At 36.2% G+C, this 23,601-nt stretch overlaps 2 protein-coding genes across 4 annotated transcripts in view; both read left to right on the forward strand.

Annotated features, from left to right (window-relative positions):
* SOGA3 (SOGA family member 3) overlaps window positions 1-4,670 on the forward strand; it is a 60,379-nt gene extending 55,709 nt beyond the window's left edge. Inside the window, exon 8 of the mRNA XM_036871427.1 lies at window positions 4,659-4,670. The gene's annotated coding sequence lies outside the window, so the exon portion shown is untranslated. The remainder of the gene's footprint in view (window positions 1-4,658) is intronic.
* The window catches only part of KIAA0408 (KIAA0408 ortholog), a 35,544-nt gene extending 14,381 nt beyond the window's left edge, over window positions 1-21,163 (forward strand). For 2 of the 3 annotated variants that reach the window (XM_036871431.1, XM_036871430.1), the window contains exons 2-6: window positions 4,659-4,913; window positions 14,699-15,058; window positions 15,147-15,226; window positions 17,035-18,367; window positions 20,539-21,163. In XM_036871431.1, coding sequence (XP_036727326.1) covers window positions 4,779-4,913; window positions 14,699-15,058; window positions 15,147-15,226; window positions 17,035-18,367; window positions 20,539-20,712 — 2,082 coding nt within the window. In that variant the 5' untranslated portion in view covers window positions 4,659-4,778 and the 3' untranslated portion in view covers window positions 20,713-21,163. The remainder of the gene's footprint in view (window positions 1-4,658; window positions 4,914-14,698; window positions 15,059-15,146; window positions 15,227-17,034; window positions 18,368-20,538) is intronic. The other variant, XM_036871429.1, reaches the window with a different exon arrangement.
* The last annotated feature ends 2,438 nt before the right edge of the window (window positions 21,164-23,601 follow it).

Consider the following 23,601-nt stretch of genomic DNA (forward strand, 5'->3'; position numbering starts at 1 on the left):
GTGAAATTTCATCCAAGATGATGGTTTGCTCACTGCATGATAAGTGTTTCTGTGATTTGAGTTGAAGTGCATGCCATTCATAATGGGTTAATCTGCAATTAGGAGGGAACCTTACCACTACAGCTTCTACTGTTTAAGCTGGTTAAGTTTAGGTGTTTGTTTATCCAAGCCAAATGTGTCTTTCAAAGCTTTTATGAGCTAAGAGAAGTAAAATCAGTGCTCCTGTATGTTGGATATTTTCTAGTTTGAATATATAACTGGAGAGAAAACAAGGAGAAGATAATAAAATGAAAAGGCAAAATTGATTTCTTCAGAATTGCACGTGGTAGTATCCCTTTGACCCTATTGGAACATGAGGAACGATGCTGAAATAGCAAGAAATAGCAATTTTTTAAAATTCCCTTTTGCTTTGTAACAAAATCAAGTCATAGTTTTCTTTGGAAAAATGCATTCACCAGTGAACAGTAGGGGAGGAATAAGGTCTTATAATCAGTTGAAATGATGCAAGTGATTCATGATAGCCTAGAGAAAGGGCTAGAGAATCTTGGAGGCAAATGGTGCATAACTTTGATGGTTATAGACGTGGGAATTCCTAATTCTTCAAAGTTAAGAGGAAGCAAAGCATCTCCAAGGCAAATGATGGTTCTAGAAATTGTAAGATTGACAGTACCTACTGTGTGTGGCATTTCTATTGGAATAGGTAACCTCCTACAAATGAAAATTTTTCAATTATATGAAAAGCAGTATGTTTATCAAAAGGAAATCAGAGAGCAAGAAACAAACACTCTGAACAAAACTCTCAGAAGAGAGAAGTTGCAATCGAGTCAACTCCCCTAACGCTGTTTCATTTGTTTGGCTAAAGTCCAGTTTTCAATAGGGGAGATGAAGGTTGCAATGGTAACAACCAAGGTGTAGTAAGAAGGGAGCACCCCTCAGACGAAGAAGTGTTACCATGACCTACTTGAGGATAACATGGGAAATAGAAATGATTTTTTGTGAAACTGCTGTGTTACTCTTAAATTTTGCTTCCTAGTAGGGCCGTAAGGTTAGCAGAACTATTTTCCTCCCATCACCATACTTATGCAACCCACTCACAACCCTTCCACAATTCTGGCTTCCGGCCTTGGAGAGGGGGAAGTAGGTTAAAATGGATTATGTAATGCTTGCTTAGAGTTGTTGGGGGAAGAACGTGTGCATGACTAAGTAGTGCAGCTCCCTCTGTCCTTCTACATTTGCTCTAATCAAATTTTATTCTGAATGAAATTCTGGAGGGAGTGAAATGAAATGGAGAGTGAAGGGTGCAGATCGCAGAAATTCTTCCTTATCTCCCACAGAGATACCAATATCTGTGGGCGAAAACAAGTGACAACTAGGAACAAAGAGAACTTTTATATTTGCCTCAGCAGAAAGCACTGAAATTGAGTTTTTGAATCGGCTGAGCCATTTTACCCTATAACTTTTCATTACAGAACGTTATGTCCCTACAAAATTGCTCTATTAGTTGGATTTTTTTTAACATTTAGGGAGAATTATAACAAAAGCAGTTTCATATAAGATTTGTCTATTCAAATTTTTGCTAACAATAAAAAAATTTCCTAAATATTTAACCTGCCTTGTATTCTTAAAATACTTGAAAAATACTGAGGGCAAAGGAAAACTGTTAAAAATATGAGTTCACACAATTACACTTGCTTCTATGAATTTTCTAATTAAATCAAAATCAAAATCAGTTTTATTCTAGAGGAAGATAAATAAAAGGAAGGCGGGTAAGGGGAACACAAAACGGGAGGGAGACAAGAACAGAAGGAAGAAACCAAGAAACAGGCACTTATTGAGCGTCCATTATGATCCAAAACAGTGTTAGTCACTTTGATTAAGCATTCTCTTTCATGCACATTTAATTCTCCCAAAACTCTATGGACCCCACTTTATTTTTAGAGGAGAAAGCAGTATAGTCAGCCGCATTACATTTGACATTTATGACAAGACATAAATACTAGGAAGGGGAAATAAACCCTCCCACAGAAATTGGCACAGATATTGCCCTACAGGAATTTTCTTTCCAAGGCTTGTTTTTTATCCATAACCATTACATTTTAAGGCACTAGATATTGCTCTGGTCCTGGAAAGGGGAAGCTCTGTAGATTGGCCCTTCTCCATATTAAGTGATGAATTTGGCTCTTTGCAATTAAGTGCAGGATTCTGTCTGCTTCGGGAACATTACCTGGGTTCATGTATAGTCCTGTTACCAGGAGCAAGCCTGACTGAGGGTTTTCCTGGATGATCTTCTTCAGGTAGGTAAAAAAGAAAAGGGTCTGGTGCCCTTTCACCCTGACCTGGAAGCGGTTCAAGAAGAGTTAGAAATAAAAAGAAAAATTGGAGCCATTTGCTACATAATTGTAGGAGAAACTTCATGATGATTTCTGAACATTTACAGTGTTTAAAGACGGAATGAAACATGGAGTATCATAGCACCTCTTCTCCAGGTAGCTTGAAATTAGTCTGCTCTCTTTCTGTAACACCCTTGGTTAAATCTGCAACTACCTCTTGATGTCTTAAACCACTTCACTCTTCCTAAGAAGTTTCAATGTTAAATACCTGCTAGTCAGCAAGATAGTTTCAGCTCACAGTTAATTACATATAGTTTAAAGCAGTCTGCAGTCTCTGAAAATTAGCACTGTCTGCATTTCCTGCGAATAGTTATTAGATGAACCTAGAAATTAATAGGTAATCAAGATCAATAACAGATTCACCAAAACACAAAATTCTATACATTCTTTACTATCTTCATTTTGTTATGTCTCCATCAACAGATTTATTTTGGGGCAACTTGCATTTGCTGTGGCAGGTGCTTGTGGTCACTGTCTCACAGGATTGGAGGGTAGCAAAAGGAAGGAAGGATGACAGAGAGGGTGGAAAGTGAGATTAGAAAAAGGGCATGGCTGAGTGGATAAAATGAGACGTGATAGTGTTTTTAATGGCTAAATCTGAAATTACTTGTTTTTCTTGGCTGAATTAGTCATAGTTTTGTGAGTGCCAAAGAAATAGGTAAGAATGATCAAAGTATCTGGATCAAAATTTTTGAGAGAAGAGTAACTATATAGATCCCAATATTATTAGGGTGTTTTTGAGGGTGGAGCCCTGCATATAGCACTGACATTTTAAAATCCTTATTAGTCTATTATAATTCATTAATAGATTGCAGCTCAAAAATACATGTTTGGAACAGTTTACCACTTGGATATGCATGTTCAGAGCAGTCTGACAGAAATCGAATGTCTTCAATGTTTATCTTATATTTGGGATATAAAATATGCGGCCGTCTTCTATGACTGCAGAATGGGGCTTGCTTCCTGGTTATGTGGGCTTCATTAGACAATGCCAGCACCCAGGCAGCTACTGAGTCTCGAGAACTTTGCTCAAAATTAGCATCAGCTGCCACCTGGTAAGTTAAGGCATTTTGGTCATGGCCAAATTAGCTTTTTTTTGGCCAACTCTTTAGCTTTTTAAAAGCTGAAGAGTTAAGACTTCTTATAGGCGTGATTATCTTAGGAGATTCAAACATTTTAAATGTGCTTTTCTACCCATTAAAAAATGTATCTGACTTTAGTAATAAAAATATTCTCAGTGGAAGTCGGCACAAGATTTTTTAAAGCAAAAAATAGGGGAAATTTTATATTTCTCAAACCAATTTGCAGTCCGTATGTCATTTAATCTTCGTAATAACCCTGTGGATATCCCCCATTTTAATATAAATAAACTAAATCTCAGAAATTTTAGGTGGTTTATAACAGAGTTACCAATCAGGTATTTTAAAGTTCATCTTCAGATCCTGAATACACATGCCCTAAATGCTAGAAATCTACTTATTTCAGTCACTCCTTAATATGATCAAGAATTTCCCTGCAAACTGATGAAAACATTTTTTTCATTTCTCTGTATTCAGTATCAGAACATAGGTTCTGATATATAGTCTATTAGAAGGAAAAAAGAGCATGGATAAGTTTTAACATATGGCTTTCTGGATAATTTTGCTGCTTTTACATTTTACTTGATGAAATAAAATAATGACAATATTTTTTTATGCTTTAGTTTGGTTTCTTGCTGATACATCAGTCCCAGACTTACTACCAACATTGGGGTCTTATTGATACAGTAATCACGTTTGCCACAAGCTTGAACTCTGAGTGTAAAATTGAGATTGTAGCCCAATACCGTCTCAGGACTTTAAGTCACAGAAATGTATAATCTGGTTGCATCAGAACAGAAGGAGTAATTCTATTGCAGCAGAATCTACCACAGTTGTGTAGATGTGACCACACAGTTGAATTTCATACTTCCACTCTTAGATATTCATGAAAAATTCTATGTTTAGATTAGGTGGTTAGTTAAAGGAATACTTATATCTCACACATGCATTTAACCATTCTATCCACTGTAATGTTACTGTCTGGTCTCAGAAAGGGGAAGAAAAAAAGTTTGGATGATACTTTTTTCTTTGACTGTGTTAGTTTCTCCTTAGGCAGATATTTTTGTCATCTCTTCTTTTGAGTCCAATTTTCCTAAAGTTTGTTTATGTCAATGGCTCTTGACAAACTGATAAAATGTTTCCAGAAAGCACATGGATTTGGAACTCTCTCTTGTTATGTTTATATTAGGCTTTATTTTAAAGGCAAGTGAGACTGCTTCAAATAAAACAACTCCAAGCTTCCAAGAAACAGTTAAGAGAAGGCAGAGACGGGCAGAAACACCCCTTCACGAACACTCATACGGTTGCCATGGACCTACATAAGCAGTGGGAGAACACAGAGACTAACTGGCGCAAGGAAAAGATGGAATTACTGGACCAGTTTGACAATGAAAGAAAGGAATGGGAAAGTCAATGGAAGATCATGCAGAAGAAGATAGAAGAGGTACAAGTTGATTTGTTTTGAATGCACTGGAAACTTAAAACTCAGAATGAAAATTCTGTTGGTTTGTTTTGTATTGGAAACTATTTTTACTTTCCAATTCCGCCTAAAAGATGCATGTCTCAGTGATATTTACTAGACCCAAAATAGCATAACCTAACCCAATGGTACCGTAGAGACTATGCTTATTTTATAGCTTTGCATGCAAATTAGAACTTGAAATGTCTTTCTAAAGTGTATCAATTTATTATTTTCTGAGTAGAGTGCCGTGGTATCAAAAGTGAGGTATGTATTTTGCATGAGTTTTCAAATTCCAGGCCCAGGATGAAAACAGAAGAAAAACATAATTAGTGGAACATATTTTAGTAAAATTATAATTGGGCATTAAAATACAGATCTTTTCTGAGATGACTTATGAATAATGTCTACTAAAGGCAGTTATGTATTAGATAATTCAGTATAATCAAAAAGAGTGTCATATATCAAAAAGAAAATGGAGGTGGACATGGTATTTATCCTGGCAAGGTGTGGCCCATTTATTGGCACATTTATTTGGAAAGAGTTTATAAAAAATGACATGCCGAGACTCTGATACAAATAATAATTTTATTCCTTCACCCTGTTTGGCCCAGAATATTTCCTTTAAGTATCTGCATTGATGTATATTCAAGCTTGTTCCAACTGAAAATTATTTATACTTATCTTGCTTTCTTGTAACATTCCCTGCTGTTGACTTATATGGTTTTGTGCACATTGCCAAGGCAGTTATTTTAACAGACTCCTTGGCCTTTATTCACAGACAATCAAAGCTGGTGCTTTGTGTGTTTATAGTGCAAATATTTTTCTTATTAACAACCCTATAATTGGTTATGAATAAAATACAAATTGGCATGCTAAAAGGAAAAATAAAAAAGAATAACCATGTGACTATTCTAAAATAGAGCTGAGAAGGCAGGCATGTAGTATACGATTACAGATTGAAAGGAGAATTTACTTCTCATCCTTCTATAGTTTGGAAAATGCGTTTTGCTTGCTCTCTTAACTTCTCCACCCAGAGGCTCAGATTTGATCAACAGGGAGATGGCTAGGTCAAATCAAAATCCACCACTCCAATTCGAAACCTGAACTCATTGGCTTCCAAAGGTTTGAAAGGTCCAGTTAGTAACAATCTCAGATAATTCTAGCATCCAAGCAAAATAATTAAGGGAATCAGGATTAGTCTAGCCAGTTGTTTAAGCCATGTAGCTAAGATATTCTGCTGTCTGGTTAAATTTGTTATTGTCAAATAATTATTCTGACAGCTCTGTAGATTCCATCTATGGAAAATATTAGCCTTATCAATTAGCAGGCATTAAAAATACTTTAAACATAGGTGATAGTCCATAAAAATACTGACAGAAGGGCTGGAATATTTTTTCTTTATCTTGGACAGTGGCTGTGGTGCTATTTATGTCATTCTGCCTGCAGTATACAACACCATACCTGGGAATATGTTTAGATAATGTGCTTACCCAAACTACCCACCCAGAGATGATACTGAATACTAGCATTCATGCTCCCCTTTTCATACTAATATAGTTGTCCCTCAGTATACGTGGGAGATTGGTTCCAGGAGCCCCCGTGGATACCAAAATTCATGGATGCTCTCAAGTTCCTTATATAAAATGGCATAGTATGTTTGTATTTTTTCCCACTCCCAGCTTTGTACCTGTAAGAATGTACCTTCTTAGAGGCTACAAAGCTGGGAGTATAAAACAGGAGGAAATTGTCCTCACATGTCACAGAAAATCAAGACAGTATTTTTAACTAAAATTAAAAATCAACGCTTGGAAAAAATGTAATATGCCACAAGCATAATAGACTGTATTTCTTTCATATTTATCACTAAGCTCTGTGTATTAAATCAGACACAACTTATTAAGCCATATATTAGAAAATAATACATTTCCCGGTGCATGCATATAACTTCTGTGATTCCAAGTAAAAATGTCATTAGTGAGAGGATCAGTGTTGGGTATTAAGATGCTAATGATTCTTTGTTCAGCGACTATCCACAATCATTGCATTTGCTATTACAAAACGAAGATGTACGTACTTGGATCTTTGAAACCTGGACTAATCCAGATAGATACCCTTAATAGAGTTAATAGATGCCTGGCCATTTTTTTTATCACATTGCCATCTTTCCTGATTGTCTCCTTTGTTTGAATGATCAGATAACCATTGAAAAGAGCTGGGTACCAAGTAACACAGATTTCCTTTTACAAAATAAATGGTTTTCCATCAATAATATAATGATATTTGTTTATTCATACTTCACCTAAGTCCCCCAGAGAATTTAAGATGTCAAATAAAATTATATGTAAGGTAAAGTATTCCAAAACTAGAAGAGAAAGATGAGATGAAGACAAGAGGAAGGATCCTTTGTGAAATGCATGCAGCAAATCTATCTTACTAGTAAGTAACAAAAAATGATCAAATGTATATTTCTCAGTATTCAGAAAACAAAAGCAAACCTATTTCCCAGAAATAGTACTTTCGTCCCTGATTTTGCAACTAAAGCAATTTTGTTTCCACCCATGACTCCTCTAAAAGAGGACAGTGCTACCAATAGCATCCTTAGATTTAGCATGGTGTTTTGAGGGTTGCTTCTTATAATGTCCCTCAAAGTCAGCCAAAATTATAATGGCCACAACTGTTCAGTACAGATAATTTTACAGGGGCCAAAACAGTTGATTCATGGCTGCAATTTGATGCTATCCTGACTTCATCCAACTACAGATTTGTAAGTATTTAGGGCATAAATGCATGGCATATCCTTCAGGCATTAACTATGTTATAGTGCTTCACTCATCTGAGATTTGGGTAAATATTGGGCAGCAGTAAATCTGTTATTCTTTTTTTTTTTTTTTAACATCTTTACTGGAGTATAATTGCTTCACAGTGGTATGTTAGTTTCTCCTGTATAACAAAGTGAATCAGCTATACGTATACATATATCCCCATATCTCCTCCCTCTTGTATCTCCCTCCCACCCTCCCTATCCCACCCCTCTAGGTGGACACAAAGCACCGAGCTGATCTCCCTATGCTACGCGGCTGCTTCCCACTAACTATCTATTTTACATTTGGTAGTGTATATATGTCCATGCCACTCTATCACTTTGTCCCAGCTTACCCTTCCCCCTCCCTGTGTCCTCAAGTCCATTCTCTACGTCTGTGTCTTTATTCCGGTCCTGCCCCTAGGTTCTCCAGAACAATTTTTTTTTTTTTTTTAGATTCCATATATATCTGTTAGCCTACGGTATTTGTTTTTCTCTTTCTGACTTACTTCACTCTGTATGACAGTCTCTTGGTCCATCCGCCTCACTACAAAAGACTCAATTTCATTTCCTTTTATGGCTGAGTAATATTCCATTGTATATATGTGCCACATATTCTTTATCCATTCATCTGTTGATGGACACTTAGGTTGCTTCCATGTCCTGGCTATTGTAAATAGAGCTGCAATGAACATTGTGGGGCATGACTCTTTTTGAATTATGGTTTTCTCAGGGTATATGCGCAGTAGTGGGATTGCTGGGTCGTATGATACTTCTATTTTTAATTTTTTAAGGAGACTCCATACTGTTCTCCATAGTGGCTGAATTAATTTACATTCCCACCAACAGTGCAAGAGGGTTCCCTTTTCTCCACACCCTCTCCAGCATTTATTGTTTGTAGATTTTTTGATGATGGCCATTCTGACTGGTGTGAGGTGATAACCTCATTGTAGTTTTGATTTGCATTTCTCTAATGATTAGTGATTTTGAGCATCCTTTCATGTCTTTGTTGGCAATCTGTGTATCTTCTTTGGAGAAATGTCTATTTAGGTCTTCTGCCCGTTTGTGGATTGGGTTGTTTGTTTTTTTGATATTGAGCTGCATGAGCTGCTTGTAAATTTTGGAGATTAGTCCTTTGCTAGTTGCTTTGTTTGCAAATATTTTCTGCCATTCTGAGGGTTGTCTTCTCGTGTCTTTTATGGTTTCCTTTGCTGTGCAAAAGATTTTAGTTTCATTAGGTCCCATTTGTTTATTTTTGTTTTTATTTCCATTTCTCTAGGAGGTGGGTCAAAAAGGATCTTGCTGTGATTTATGTCATAGAGTGTTCTGCCTATGTTTTCCTCTAAGAGTTTGATAGTGTCTGGCCTTACATTTAGGTCTTTAATCCATTTTGAGTTTATTTTTATGTACGGTGTTAGGGAGTGTTCTAATTTCATCCTTTTACATGTAGCTGTCCAGTTTTCCCAGCACCACTTATTGAAGAGGCTGTCTTTTCTCCATTGTATATTCTTGCCTCCTTTATCAAACATAACGTGACCGTATGTGTGTGGGTTTACCTCTGGGCTTTCTATCCTGTTCCGTTGATCTGTGTTTCTGTTTTTGTGCCAGTGCCATGCTGTCTTGATTACTGTAGCTTTGTAGTATAGTGTGAAGTCCAGGAGCCTGATTCCTCCAGCTCCATTTTTCTTTCTCAAGATTGCTTTGGCTATTCGGGGTCTTTTGTGTTTCCATACAAATTGTGAAATTTTTTGTTCTAGTTCCGTGAAAAATACCATTGGTAGTTTGAGAGTAGTTTGATTGCATTGAATCTGTAGATTGCTTTGGGTAGTATAGTCATTTTCACAATGTTGATTGTTCCAATCCAAGTACATGGTATATCTCTCCATCTATTTGCATCATCTTTAATTTCTTTCATCAGTGTCTTATAGTTTTCTGCATACAAGTCTTTTGTCTCCTTAGGTAGGTTTATTTCTAGGCATTTTATTCTTTTCGTTGCAGTGGTAAATGAGGGTGTTTCCTTAATTTCTCTTTCAGATTTTTCATCATTAGTGTGTAGGAATGCAAGAGATTTCTGTGCATTAAGCTACACTACCAAATTCATTGATTAGCTCTGGTAGTTTTCTGGTAGCATCTTTAGGACTCCCTATGTATAGTATCATGTCATCTGCAAACAGTGACAGTTTTACTCTTCTTTTCCGATTTGGACTCCTTTTTTTTTTTTTTTTCTTCTCTGATTGCTGTGGCTAAAAGTTCCAAAACTATGTTGAATAATAGTAGTGAGAGTGGGCAACCTTGTTTTGTTCCTGATCTTAGTGGAAATGGTTTCAGTTTTTTACCGTTGAGAACAATGTTGGCTGTGGGTTTGTCATATATGGCCTTTATTATGTTGAGGAAAGTTCCCTCTATGCCTACTTTCTGCAGGGCTTTTATCATAAATGGGTGATGAATTTTGTCAAAAGCTTTTTCTACATCTATTGAGATGATCATATGGCTTTTATTCTTCAGTTTGTTAATATGATGTATCACATTGATTGATTTGTGTATATTGAAGAATCCTTGCATTCCTGGGATAAACCCCACTTGATCATGGTGTATGATCCTTTTAATGTGCTGTTGGATTCTGTTTGCTAGTATTTTGTTGAGGATTTTTGCATCTATTTCATCAGTGATATTGACCTGTAGTTTTCTTTCTGTGTGACATCTTTGTCTGGTTTTGGTATCAGGGTGATGGTGGCCTCGTAGAATGAGTTGGGGAGTGTTCCTCCCTCTGCTATATTTTGGAAGAGTTTGAGAAGGATAGGTGCTAGCTCTTCTCTAGATGTTTGATAGAATTCACCTGTGAAGCCATCTGATCCTGGGCTTTTGTTTGTTGGAAGATTTTTAATCACAGTTTCAATTTCAGTGCTTGTGATTGGTCTGTTTATATTTTCTATTTCTTCCTGGTTCAGTCTCGGAAGGTTGTGCTTTTCTAAGAATTTGTCCATTTCTTCCAGGTTGTCCATTTTATTGGCATATAGTTGCTTGTAGTAATCTCTCATGATCCTTTGTATTTCTGCAGTGTCAGTTGTTACTTCTCCTTTTTCATTTCTAATTCTATTGATTTGAGTCTTCCCCTTTTTTTCTTGATGAGTCTGGCTAATGGTTTCTCAATTTTGTTTGTCTTCTCAAAGAACCAGCTTTTAGTTTTATTGATCTTTTCTATCATTTCCTTCATTTCTTTTTCATCTATTTCTGATCTGACCTTTATGATTTCTTTCCTTCTGCTAACTTTGGAGTTTTTTTGTTCTTCTTTCTCTAATTGCTATAGGTGTAAGGTTAGGTTTTTTATTTGAGATTTCTCTTGTTTCTTGAGGTAGGATTGTATTGCTACAAACTTCATCGTGTTTTCATTGTCATTTGTTTCTAGGTATTTTAAAATTTTCTCTTTGATTTCTTCAGTGATCTCTTGGTTATTTAGTAGTGTATTGTTTAGCCTCCCTGTGTTTGTATTTTTTCCAAATTTTTTCCTGTAATTGATATCTAGGCTCATAGTGTTGTTGTCAGAAAAGATACTTGATACGATTTCAATTTTCTTGAATTTACCAAGGCTTGATTTGTGACCCAAGATATGATCTATCCTGGACAATGTTCCTCGAGCACTTAAGAAGAAAGTGTATTCTGTTGTTTTTGGATGGAATGTCCTATAAATATCAATTAAGTCCATCTTGTTTAATGTATCATTTAAAGCTTGTGTTTCCTTATTTATTTTCATTTTGGATGATCTGTCCATTGGTGAAAGTGGGGTGTTAAAGTCCCCTTCTATGATTGTGTTACTGTCGATTTCCCCTTTTATGGCTGTTAACATTTGCCTTATGTACTGAGGTGCTCCTATTTTGGGTGCATAAATATTTACAATTGCTATATCTTCTTCTTGGATTGATCCTTTGATCATTATGTAGTGTCCTTCTTTGTCTCTTGTAATAGTCTTTATTTTAAAGTCTATTTTGTCTGATATGAGAATTGCCACTCTAGCTATCTTTTGATTTCCCTTTACATGGAATATCTTTTTCCATCCCCTCACTTTCAGTCTGTATGTGTCCCTAGGTCTAAAGTGAGTCTCTTGTAAACAGCATATATACGGGTCTTGTTTTTGTATCCATTCTGCCATTCTATGTCTTTTCGTGGGAGCATCTAATCCATTTACATTTAAGGTAGTTATCGATATGTATGTTCCTATTACCATTTTCTTAATTGTTTTGGGTTTGTTATTGTAGGTCTTTTCCTTCTCTTGTGTTTCCTGCCTAAAGAAGTTCCTTTAGCATTTGTTGTAAAGCTGGTTTGGTGGTGCTGAATTCTCTTAGCTTTTGCTTGTCTGTAGAGGTTTTAATTTCTCCGTGGAACCTGAATGACATCCTTGCTGGGTAATCTTTTTTTTTTAAAGAAATTCACGTTCTTTTATTTATTTATTTATTTATTTATGACTGTGTTGAGTCTTCGTTTCTGTGCGAGGGCTTTCTCTAGTTGCGGCAAGTGGGGACCACTCTTCATCGCGGTGTGTGGGCCTCTCACCATCGCGGCCTCTCTTGTTGCGGAGCACAGGCTCCAGACGTGCAGGCTCAGTAATTGTGGCTCATGGGCCCAGTTGCTCCGTGGCATGTGGGATCTTCCCAGACCAGGGCTCGAACCCATGTCCCCTGCATTGGCAGGCAGATTCTCAACCACTGTGCCACCAGGGAAGCCCCGTTGCTGGGTAATCTTGATTGTAGGTTTTTCCCTTTTATCACTTTAAATATGTCCTGCCACTCCCTTCCGGCTTGCAGAGTTTCTGCTGAAAGATGAGCTGTTAACCTTATGGGGATTCCCTTGTGTGTTATTTGTTGTTTTTCCCTTGCTGCTTTTAATATTTTTTCTTTGTATTTAATTTTTTTTGATAGTTTGATTAATATGTGTCTTGGCATGTTTCTCCTTGGATTTACCCTGTATGGGACCCTCTGCCCTTCCTGGACTTGACTGACTATTTCCTTTCCTATATTAGGGAAGGAATATAGGAAATAATCTCTTCAAATATTTTCTCAGTCCCTTTCTTTTTCTCTTTTTCTTCTGGGGCCTCTACAATTCTTATGTTGGTGCGTTTAATGTTGTCTCAGAGGTCTCTGAGACTGTCCTCAATTCTTTTCATTCTTTTTTCTTTATTCTGCTCTGTGGTAATTATCTCCACTATTTTACCTTCCAGGTCACTTATCCGTTCTTCTGCCTCAGTTATTCTGCTATTGGTTCCTTATAGAGAATTTTTAATTTCATTTATTGTGTTGTTCATCATTGTTTGTTTGCTCTTTATTTCTTCTAGTCCCTTGTTAAACGTTTCTTATATTTTTTCCATTCTATTTCCAAGATTTTGGATCGTCTTTACTATCATTACTCTGAATTCTTTTTCAGGTAGACTGCCTCTTTCCTCTTCATTTGTTTGTTGTGGTGGGTTTTTACCTTGCTCCTTCATCTGCTGTGTATTTCTCTGTCTTCTCATTTTGCTTAATTTACTGTGTTTGGAGTCTCCTTTTCACAGGCTGCAGGTTCGTAGTTTGCATTGTGTATTGTGTCTGCCCCCAGTGGGTAAGTTTGGTTCAGTGGGTTGTGTAGGCTTCCTGGTGGAGGCGACTGGTGCCTGTGTTTTGGTGGATGATGCTGGACCTTGTCTTTCTGGTGGGCAGAACCACATCCGGTGGTGTGTTTTGGGGTGTCTGTGAACTTAGTATGATTTTAGGCAGCCTCTCTGCTAATGGGTGGGGTTGTGTTCCTGTCTTGCTAGTTGTTTGGAATGGAGTGTCCAGCACAGTAGCTTGCTGGTTGTTGAGTGGAGCTGGGTCTTAGTGTTGAGATGGAGATCTCTGGGAGAGCTTTCGCTGTTTGATATTTCGTGGAGCCGGGAGGTCTCTGGTGGACCAATGCCCTGAACTCAGCTCTCCCACCTCAGAGGTTCAGGCCTGACACCTGGCCAGAGCACCAAGACCCTGTAAGCCACTCGGCTGCTAGTGCTGGAGGGTCTCCTGCAGAGGCGGGGGACGGCTGGGGCTCACGGCTGGGGCAAGGATCTGGGAGCAGAAGTTCTCTGTTATTCTTTGAATAATATATGTAGTGCAGATATAGGTTGTGACTGTAAAATGTAGAGTCATTTGCTTTAATAGGTTCTCTGACTGTCTTTGGAATTTGACAAGCTTTCCCAGAACACAAGCCTGAAGAGAAAGCCAGTAATAGCCTGCAGGTTAAACTGAACTCTCAAGAAGTAATTTGGGGCCCACTTTAGCATAGACTAATAGATGATCAACGCCTTAGAGTTCTATTGTATTACCTAAGACAGGGTCACATTTGTTTTAATTAGGACAGGAAACATTTTTTGAATGTATGTAGCCTTGGAAGTAAAAAAAAAAAAAGTCTCAGAATTACCTATCCCTCACCAATGTAACTTCCAAAAGTAACATATTTTGATTGCAAAATGTCTACTTAGGGACACAATTAGCTGAGTTACTATATGAGATTGTCAACTATTTAGACAGTTAAATGTTGGCATGTAGGATCATATATTTTTAAAATATGACCTTAATGTTAGTTAAACTCTTGCTTCTCTCTGAAAGCAGTTAGAGAGCATTGCCAGTAATTGATTGGAGTCATTCCAATTTTGTTAACAGTGCTTCTGTATCATCATGTTATCTATATATAAACACAGGTTTGTTTCATTTTTGAATGGGTTGATTTCTACTCAGAAGAATAGAAATTACCATCCATGCTTTGACCTACTAAAAGTTGTCTTTATGGCTCCTCAAAGTTGTTCCAGCTAATCCAGACTTCAGAAGTGTTATTTGGAAGCATAAGCATTAATACCGTGGGGTAGTATATAGTAATATGGCAAAGAAAACTCAGAACAGTATGCATAGTATTAAAAATATTGAGAGAGTGGATTAGGGGGAAATCTTTATCTTTGTTTTCCTTACAGCTCTGCCATGAAGTAAAGCTTCGGAGGAAAATCAACATGAGTGAACGTGCGATCATTGATCCTGATCGTGAAAAGGCCATTCAAGACGAAATGATGGAATCTTCTCCAAATTGTCCCATTTCAAGACAATGTGAATTTACAGGGATGAATCACAGGGATGGTCTGGGAAAAAAAGGTAAAACAGAGCAGAGCTTACTCAGTGAAAGAAATCAAATGCGTAAGGAACAAAAAACAATCAAAAAATCAAAAGTAGGGTTAATGGATTCTATGGCCACAGACAACCAAAAGGAATGTGAGACCCCGCCTGACCTGAGGACTTCTGAGGAAGAGAACAAGAGCTGCTCTGGCGCCCTCAACACAGTAAGTAAGCCAGGATTGGCCTAGGACTGTTTCTAAAGACATATTTACATTTCAAAGGGCTAACATACTATTGTTTATATGTATAAAGGCTCTTGAAGAACTTGCCAAAGTTAGTGAAGAATTATGCAGCTTTCAAGAGGAAATTCGAAAGCGTTCTAACCACAGAAGGTAGGCTGGTACATCTATGATGATTTTTATGTTGGAAAATCAAAAAGAATGTTGTTTTTAGTTAATGAATCCAAACTTCCTTTAGCATCTAACACTTCGTTAGTGAGAATTAATAATGCTGTTAAAATACGTTATCTTAGGAGATAAAAACTTAAACTGTATGTTTCTCTGTTCACTAATTCTTAAAGCAAATCTTCTAGTTCTCTTTGTAGTTTGACTCTTAGACGTACTTTACTTTTTTGGTGTTTAGTGAAGTTATACTAACTATAATAAATAATAAATTAACAAGTAAACTCCAATGGAGTTCTTTTTTATTTTGAGTATTTGGCCAGTGGAAGAGTATACTGGGTTAATCTAGTTAAATACATCTTTAAACTATGTCAAGTTTAACAATGTGGTGTTTTAATTATATAATGATGTTCTACTGAAACATTTTGAGCCATTTATTTTTCTACATTTATTATATATATAATGGAAGCATTCATAATTTTCAGAATAACATATTGTAAATATGTACACACATACATATTTATACAATGCTGTAAAACATGCTCTTTCAGTTCAGAAGCACCCTTATAACCATAAGGGTAAGTTTTAGCCAAATTGAAAAATAAATTGGAATTCTCTACAAGTTAAGTAAAGATGGATTGTTCTAGGATCACTATTTATCTCCTAGTGGGGCAGTATACTTCTCTTAGAAGCTATAGGAATGTGGACCCTTATTTTTCTTTAGCTTTTTTGAAGCTCAGAGAGAATTTTTGTACTGACTTACAATAGATTTTCTTACCCAGCCATGTTTTTTACATAATTTTGCCTTCCACTTTTCCAGTTAGCTTTTGTCTACTACTCTCTACTAATGGGTATTTGTCTGCCCTTTATTGTAAGCTATCTCGTAATAAAAGTTGAAGAGATATAAATATGATTATATGTATCAATATGATTAATTAATGTTAATTTGTGAACCCACATTCTTGCTATATTTAGGTTTTTATTTCAATAATTCTTACTTGCCAATTTTTTTTTACAAACCACACCTGGTATAAAGTTCTCACTGCCACTTATGGCCTTTCGAGAAAAGCTCAAAATCCTTAGTATGTAATTCAAAGTCATTACAGTTTGACCTAATATTTCTCTTTTATTTGCCGTCATCCTTCCCACTTTTTTATATTCCATCCACACCAAAGTACTCACTGTTCCTTGAATAGCCACACTATTTGTACTGCAGCTCTCTTTTGCTTATATGTCCTTTACTCATAAAAAAAGAAAAAGATGATCACTTTTCTTTCATGCCCAAATAACACCTTCCATTTGGTATTGCTCATGTCTGTTTGCGCTTTGATTCAGATTTCTGTCACACTACTTAGAATGTTATTTCAAATTCAAGGGGAGGAGTTTGAGCTCAGAAGATGTTATAAATCAGAATTCAGTAGGCAAAGCAGATATAAGGAAATGGCAAGAGAAAACCTATAGAAATGGGAATGCCAATAGCAGGCACCCAAGAGACTACACACAGTCGAGTCTGAGTGTAGGTGAAGTTTTAGGTAATAGAAAAAAATGAGAGACACAGTTAAAAAGATAGTTTGGGTCAGACTATGTATATGGAGTTGAATACAACACTGAGAGGTGGCCTTCATCCTGCAGTAAAAGGGACTTGAAGTTTTGTACTGTGGGATTTATATAAAAATAATGTTTAAGGAAGTTGTGACTCCTTTTCCTATAACAGAATCCATTGCTTTAGCCCCAGTGTCTTTTAAGAGCTTATCATAAATAAAGTCATCACTAATATACCATGTTTTATAATTGTCTAGGATGAAGTCAGATTCTTTTCTCCAGGAAACACCAGTTGTAATTAATATGCCTTATGGAGATCACATGATCAACAACAACCAGTGCATTACTTCAGCCAATTTAGAAAAAGAGAAAAAGAAAAATAGAAAGAATCTGAGCTGTACTGATGTTTTCCAAAACAATTCTAAGAAAAAAGGTGGAATTGATACAACTGATCTGCAAAGAAGTGAAACCCCACCAGTTCCTCCTCCAAGAAGTACATCTCGAAATTTTCCCAGCTCATGTTCTGCACAAGCCCATGAAAGTTTGAAGGAAAGTTCAGACCACAACGGCTGGGTGGCCCAAGAAGGTCAAGGCGAAAAGAACTGCAACCCTCATTTCCTCTGGAGGCAAGACGAGATGCCTATACTGTGTCTAAATGAAGGGAAGACTTTGAAAGATGGTATCACATTTTCTTCTTTGGCACCAGAAACCAAAATAGATAAAAAGCCTTCATGTAATGAAAATGTTGGACTTACCATGTGGTCATGTGACACTGGGATTGGTGCAAAAAATAGCCCCTCTACACCATGGTTTCAGAAAACCTGTTCTATTCTCAATAAGCCAAAATATGAAAAGGTGATTCCAGATCACCCTGCTAAATCTCATCCTGATCTTCACACAAGCAATGTCTGTAGCTCCTTGCTGACACAGAGCAGTGGCCCACTGAGAAGTTTCAGTTGTGGCTTTGAAAGGACTACTAAGAATGAAAAGCTGGCAGCAAAGACTGATGAATTTAACAGAATCGTATTTAGAACAAATAGAAATTGTCATGCAGTACAGCAAAGTCAAAGCTACTCAGAACCATCTGAAGATCTTCAGCCCTGTGATACTTTAATTTCTTGCACAGGTAACATCTCAGAAAGTGACAGTGTTTCTGACATTCTGAAAACCAGTGCCCCCATGCCTGTTCCCAGGGAAAATGTGCATGATAATTCCACCAAAAAACCCACAACAGGCCTATTCAGACAAATGCAGGAACACATAAGCCCTAGCAGTTACCGGAATATGCTCCACGAGCATGACTGGAGACCAAGTAATTTGTCTGGCCGACCAAGGTCAGCTGATCCCAGGTCAAATTATGGTGTGGTGGAAAAGCTGCTGAAAACCTATGAGACAACAGCGGGGTCCACATTGCAAAATTCTAAATGCTTCCAGGCTAATTGGACCAAGTGTAATTCTGATGTCAGTGGTGGAGCCACATTAAGTCAGCATTTTAAAAAGTTCCAAATAGAACAGGAGCTTCAGCAAAAGCCAGCTATGTGTGGAGCGCAGCAAGTGAAGCAAGGAGCAGATCGGAAAGAGGTAACTGAGGTGAGAAAGAAATTTAACATATTTTGGTAGAACTGCATCCATATTTAGCAATGGCTCAGAGTTCAGTCAGTTGCCCATTCATATAAATAGAATGTAGGCACATGTTTTGACATCTTCTTAGTTCCTTGACCCTTCATTTGTGAATAAATATAAACCTTAGAATTGTAACTCAACATGAACTTTTAAAAGCATAGTTTTTAAGTCTGGGTTTAGCACATTATAACTTTTATTTAAATTCTGAAATGGCACAACACAATGTAATAAATTAAATTCTTAAGAACCTCAAAAAGATCAAATGTTTGTTGTGTTTCTTTCTTGAAAAAATATTCTGAATGTGCATCTGTTCATTTATAGAATCTTATCCTGTTAAAGTGTTTATATTTTTTAAAGTATATGGGAAGTATTTATAAATAACTCGCACTTTTCGGTTATTAGCTATGGTTGGTTCAGTCATTCCCAGAATTTGATTCATGTTCTTCCTCAGGGGATTAGTCACATGAATATGAGTTTGGGTGAAAAAAAATCATTTAAAATAGTGCCTTGTGCAGTTCTCTTATTGTGGAACTAAAAGGCAGTATATGAAAATAAAAATGATAGTATAACGTAAAAAAATTTAAGATCATTATTATTATTTTTTTTTTTAAGATCATTATTATTTGTATAAATTCTTTGTGTGGAAATTGCCCGCCCCCCAAAAAAATGGGTATTTAAATAAACTGTTACCCTTTCTTTATTCCAGTTTGCTTGCCAAAGAGTATAATCTTAGAGGATAAAAAGAGGTTGAGGAGATTTGTATTTACAATGAAGAGCTATCCATCAGCACCTTTTATGCATAATTTATAAAAAGTTACAAGGTGACATATTGTTATAATTAGCCAATGCTTTGAAAATCCTGGTTTTACATAGTGCAATGTATATGCACCATTGTTTTAAACGAGGCAGGTTGCCTCCTTCTGGTGTAAGAAATTATTTTTATGAGGCTTTCAAGCCCTACAAAAGTATCAGTTTACATGTAGTTTATCAGAAACTTTGCCTGTTTGCCCAAAGTACAAATAATTATCCTGCTTTTCTATTTTTGTTTTTTTTAGTTGAGCCCATAAATACCTGTAAGGTCCTGTGGCTTCAGATGAGAAATGAAAGCACATATACAATAATCAGCCAAAATTCTCATGAACAAATATTACTAAATATCTCCCATTTTTGTACTGATTGGAGGTTTGGGAAGGGTCCTCTGCTGTCGATCGTTAAGAGTAGTTCCCCATCCCTCCCCCCCAGGAACAGGTTTAAAAAAATAAGACTCCAAGGAGAGAAAAAGCAAATGCAGGTTACTCTCATAGAAATAAAGGCTGCCCTTACTGCCTGTCTCAGGTGAAAGAGCACAGGCTTTGTTAAAAAGGTCAATAAGAATCAAAGGTACAAAATGTGTCATGAAAACTTTTTAACTGTTTCTTAATGGCAAGAGTCCTAGAATGCTTTTCTTCCATTAAAATAAAAAGAAAGAGAAGTAGGAAGAAATGAAAGAAAGAGAAGGGAAAGGTTTTCAGTCTTCGGAAGATACCCAAGATAGATCGCAACTCTTTCTTAGCAAATAGAATGAAGTTATATTTTAAAGTATTTTAATGACAATTTTGAAACTTTGTAGAGATAGTAACAGTGGTTCTTAGTGGAAAAGAAAAGATAGCATCAGACAAATCATTTGGTGGTTTGTGTGCCTTTTGCTTATGATCTCTAAAAGTGTCAATAACTTGACATAAAATAACTGGACATAAATTAATTCTTCTTTAAATTATTATCTTTAAAAAAAAAACACTAAAATATCCTAACACTCCACTAAGAAAAATCTTTAGTTCTATCATATCAATTTTATCTAACATGAACTTTTGAGTTCTAACATAACATTAACTCATATTTAGTTCTAAAAAGAAATCAGTTGTATTAAAACTTGTCAGTGTGGAGATCTACAAGATTATCAAATGCCATATTCATATTAAAAGTGAATTGTTTTGATTAAAACATTCAAGACCAGGAATAGCTTCTTAAATTTTCAATGCTTTTTCTTGCTTATAAACGTGGTAATACAATACATTAATCCTATAGTTGGGATCCATAATATATTAAGCTCATTGTTTGTGCCTGAATAGTGAGATGAATGTCTTCATTTGTGTCTTAAGGAATCCATGGCAGTGAAATCCTCACATGGAAAAGGATTTTCCCGACCTGCTAGACCAGCAAATCGCCGTCTCCCGTCCAGGTGGGCATCCAGATCTCCATCGGCACCCCCTGCCTTGCGGAGAACTGTCCACAACTTTCCCATTTCTCTGCGATCAGAAGCATCGATGGTCTGAGTCTCTGGCCTGGATTGCTAGATTACAAAAATCCCAATTGCCAAACAGAGTATTCTGAGTGTTTACAACCAATTCTGTCTCTTCTGTGTCTTTCAAGATTACTGGGACAATTGAAATCTTAACTTCCCATCAGTCTTCAGTGTTTTTAATCTGTGGAACAATTATCTTCCTGTATTTTGATTTTTTAGATCAGAATTTTTTAATGCCATCCTCATTAATTTGCCAATATGATTTAAGTTGAAACAATGTACTATATTGTATATTCCAACTTTCTTGCAAGTGGCAGAAAGCAAGGTTATTTGCATGGCCGTGTGTTTTGTAGGTGCATGTGTTGATATAGGAAGTATCAGTATGTATTTAGATAAGAAAAACTTACGTGCTAGTGTTGACTTTGAAATTATAACATGTATACCTATATATTCTTTGTGTTTATTTAAAATTTTTAAAAATATACAGTATTATTTATATTTTTTATACCTTTTAATAGGTATCCACTTAAGGCTCTTGAGGTACCTATATTAACTAACCACTTCCTTGGTCCCAACTACATACAAAACTAATTATACATATATCTAATGTTAGTAGATTTCTACAGACAACTCATAGTTCTTTAACCCATATAAAGATAGACTAATACCATTGATCTCCTTGTTTACTCTTTTAAATAAATTAAAGTGTCACAGGTTTAAACAGATTAGCCTTCTAAAGCAAATGTAAAATGTTCACAGAAGCTTTGATATATCATTCAGCAGTCTATTGCAGCTTTCCCTGTATACTTGATCCTCAGAGCCAGCATCCTAAGACTGCTTTATAAACGATGTGACTAAACCATGAATTCATTTTGGCAACTTCAGTAACAAAATACCTTAAATAGGATATAAAAAGAAATTCAGTTATGCTGAATTCTGCTCTTTGGTAAAATTATAGTAAATTTTTGTTCAGCTACTTTATTTGGAGTCATACATATTGAGAGGTAAGTTATTCACTTTTTCCTTTTTCTAACCTTTTCCCTAAAATTAGTAGATAAGAGACTAATTCAATTTTTTATTAACAAAGAAAATCAGGAATGATATTTCATTGAGAGCTGAATTATATTTCTTATAGTGTACTACATTAAAAAAGCCTTAAACTAACCTTTGGCATCCATGGGCAGCATAAGGGGCAGAAACTTTTTTTGGGCCACAGTTCATGAACAGTGAGCATATTGTATCTATATTGAGAACTGACAGAAATATGAGTGTTGAGGTGCTTGGAATTCTACGTGAAAGATCTTAGAAGCAACTTTGCTCTCCATTGTCTCTATATAAAACCAGCTACGTTATTAGATAGTAATTCTATTTAAGCTTTTCTTTTACTAGCAAAAAGGTTAAGGAATTCTTATGACAAAAGTATTCAAAGAACCTTCTCCTTGTGATACATTCTAACAATTTAGAGAAATTCACTTCATTATACCATGATTTGAGGTAAAGTAATTAATTTTCAAATCCCAGACTGCCTTAAAGGCTCAAGACTGTTGCATGGTGATGGACAGATTCATACTTACCAATAGGAGAGCTTCCAGGAGTTGAGCAGAATTAAACTTCTAGAATGTGAGGTTGGAGCAGATGATAAGTAAAGGCTATAGATCCAGTCTTTTAATTCTTGTTTCTTTCAGGAATATCCTTTTCCATAGGAAGACTATCAGAGAAAAGTAACCTAGACATCAAATGATGTCACTCATATAATATGCTTTTCATCTAGAAGGGAGAAAACACTGGGGAGGTGGTAGCCTATGGCATAAAATGATGGACCTGGTAGGAAGATTCTGCTGTGTAACACTGGAGAGCCTGCCCAAGGGCTGTGTGACATAGCTGCTCCTCTCCTTCACTGCATTCCAGGTAGTCTGATGTGGATCTGTGGTTCCTAACTTGAATTACAAGTCAGAATATTGAAGATGGTTTTTTAAATTAGATTCCTGACCTCACCCCATAATTACTAAAGCAGAATTTCCAAGGGTGGGGAGGGAATCTTGAGTCCTTAATGAAACAAAGCAAAATTTGATTAGGGAGATTTGTAAGCAGTGACATTGATTCATACCCCAGTGGATGGGCACCATTGGGTAGTCATGTTACTTCTCTGGAACTTGCCTTTGTTATCTGTAAATTAAAAGGGTAATATTGTCAGGCATCACAATTTTATGCCACTTGTTCTAACCGTTTGAATGAAACAGGGGGACACGTTTTAACATCTTATTTTGACAAAAATCATAGAATATTAGAGCTGAAAAAAAAAACTTAGCATCTAGTCCAACTCCTTGATTGTAAAGACAGAAAAACTAAAACAAAGATTATTTGAATGTTTTGTTTTCTCTTTTTAAATATTTTACAATTTTTATGGAAAAACCTACGAGTTAAATGGAAATTATCCTTGAAAATACATGTTTGATGTATCGTGATTTTTAACCAGTAGTTTTTCTACTTTGGATGGGCATTTTCTTCCCAACAACATACCCTTTATTATGCCATCATTGCTGGATTTAAGAGCTTTGTAAACATTTCAGAAGCACTTGATTAGAAGTTTTCCCTGTCAGACTTTGGAGGGGGAAATCTTATATTATTTCAATAGAGGGTTATTGATATTATAGGTTGATCTCAGAAAGGAATAAGAATGAGGCAGAGAAGAGTGCTTGAGTTTCTGTGGGTGTGCGTGTGTGCACACACGTGCACAACCCTTGCCCGAGTTCTCCATATTCCCTTATGCCCGAAGCCAAATATAAATGATGTTGCATAATTCATTTTATCAAAAATTATCCATAACTTTCATTTATTTTTACATAGACAGTGAAGATGACGAGATATTAACATGCACAAAACATGATTTACCTCTACATAGAGGATTTAGCCAGACTCC

This window comes from Balaenoptera musculus, chromosome 12, assembly GCF_009873245.2.
Source record: "Balaenoptera musculus isolate JJ_BM4_2016_0621 chromosome 12, mBalMus1.pri.v3, whole genome shotgun sequence".
In the NCBI taxonomy this organism is placed as follows: domain Eukaryota; kingdom Metazoa; phylum Chordata; class Mammalia; order Artiodactyla; family Balaenopteridae; genus Balaenoptera; species Balaenoptera musculus.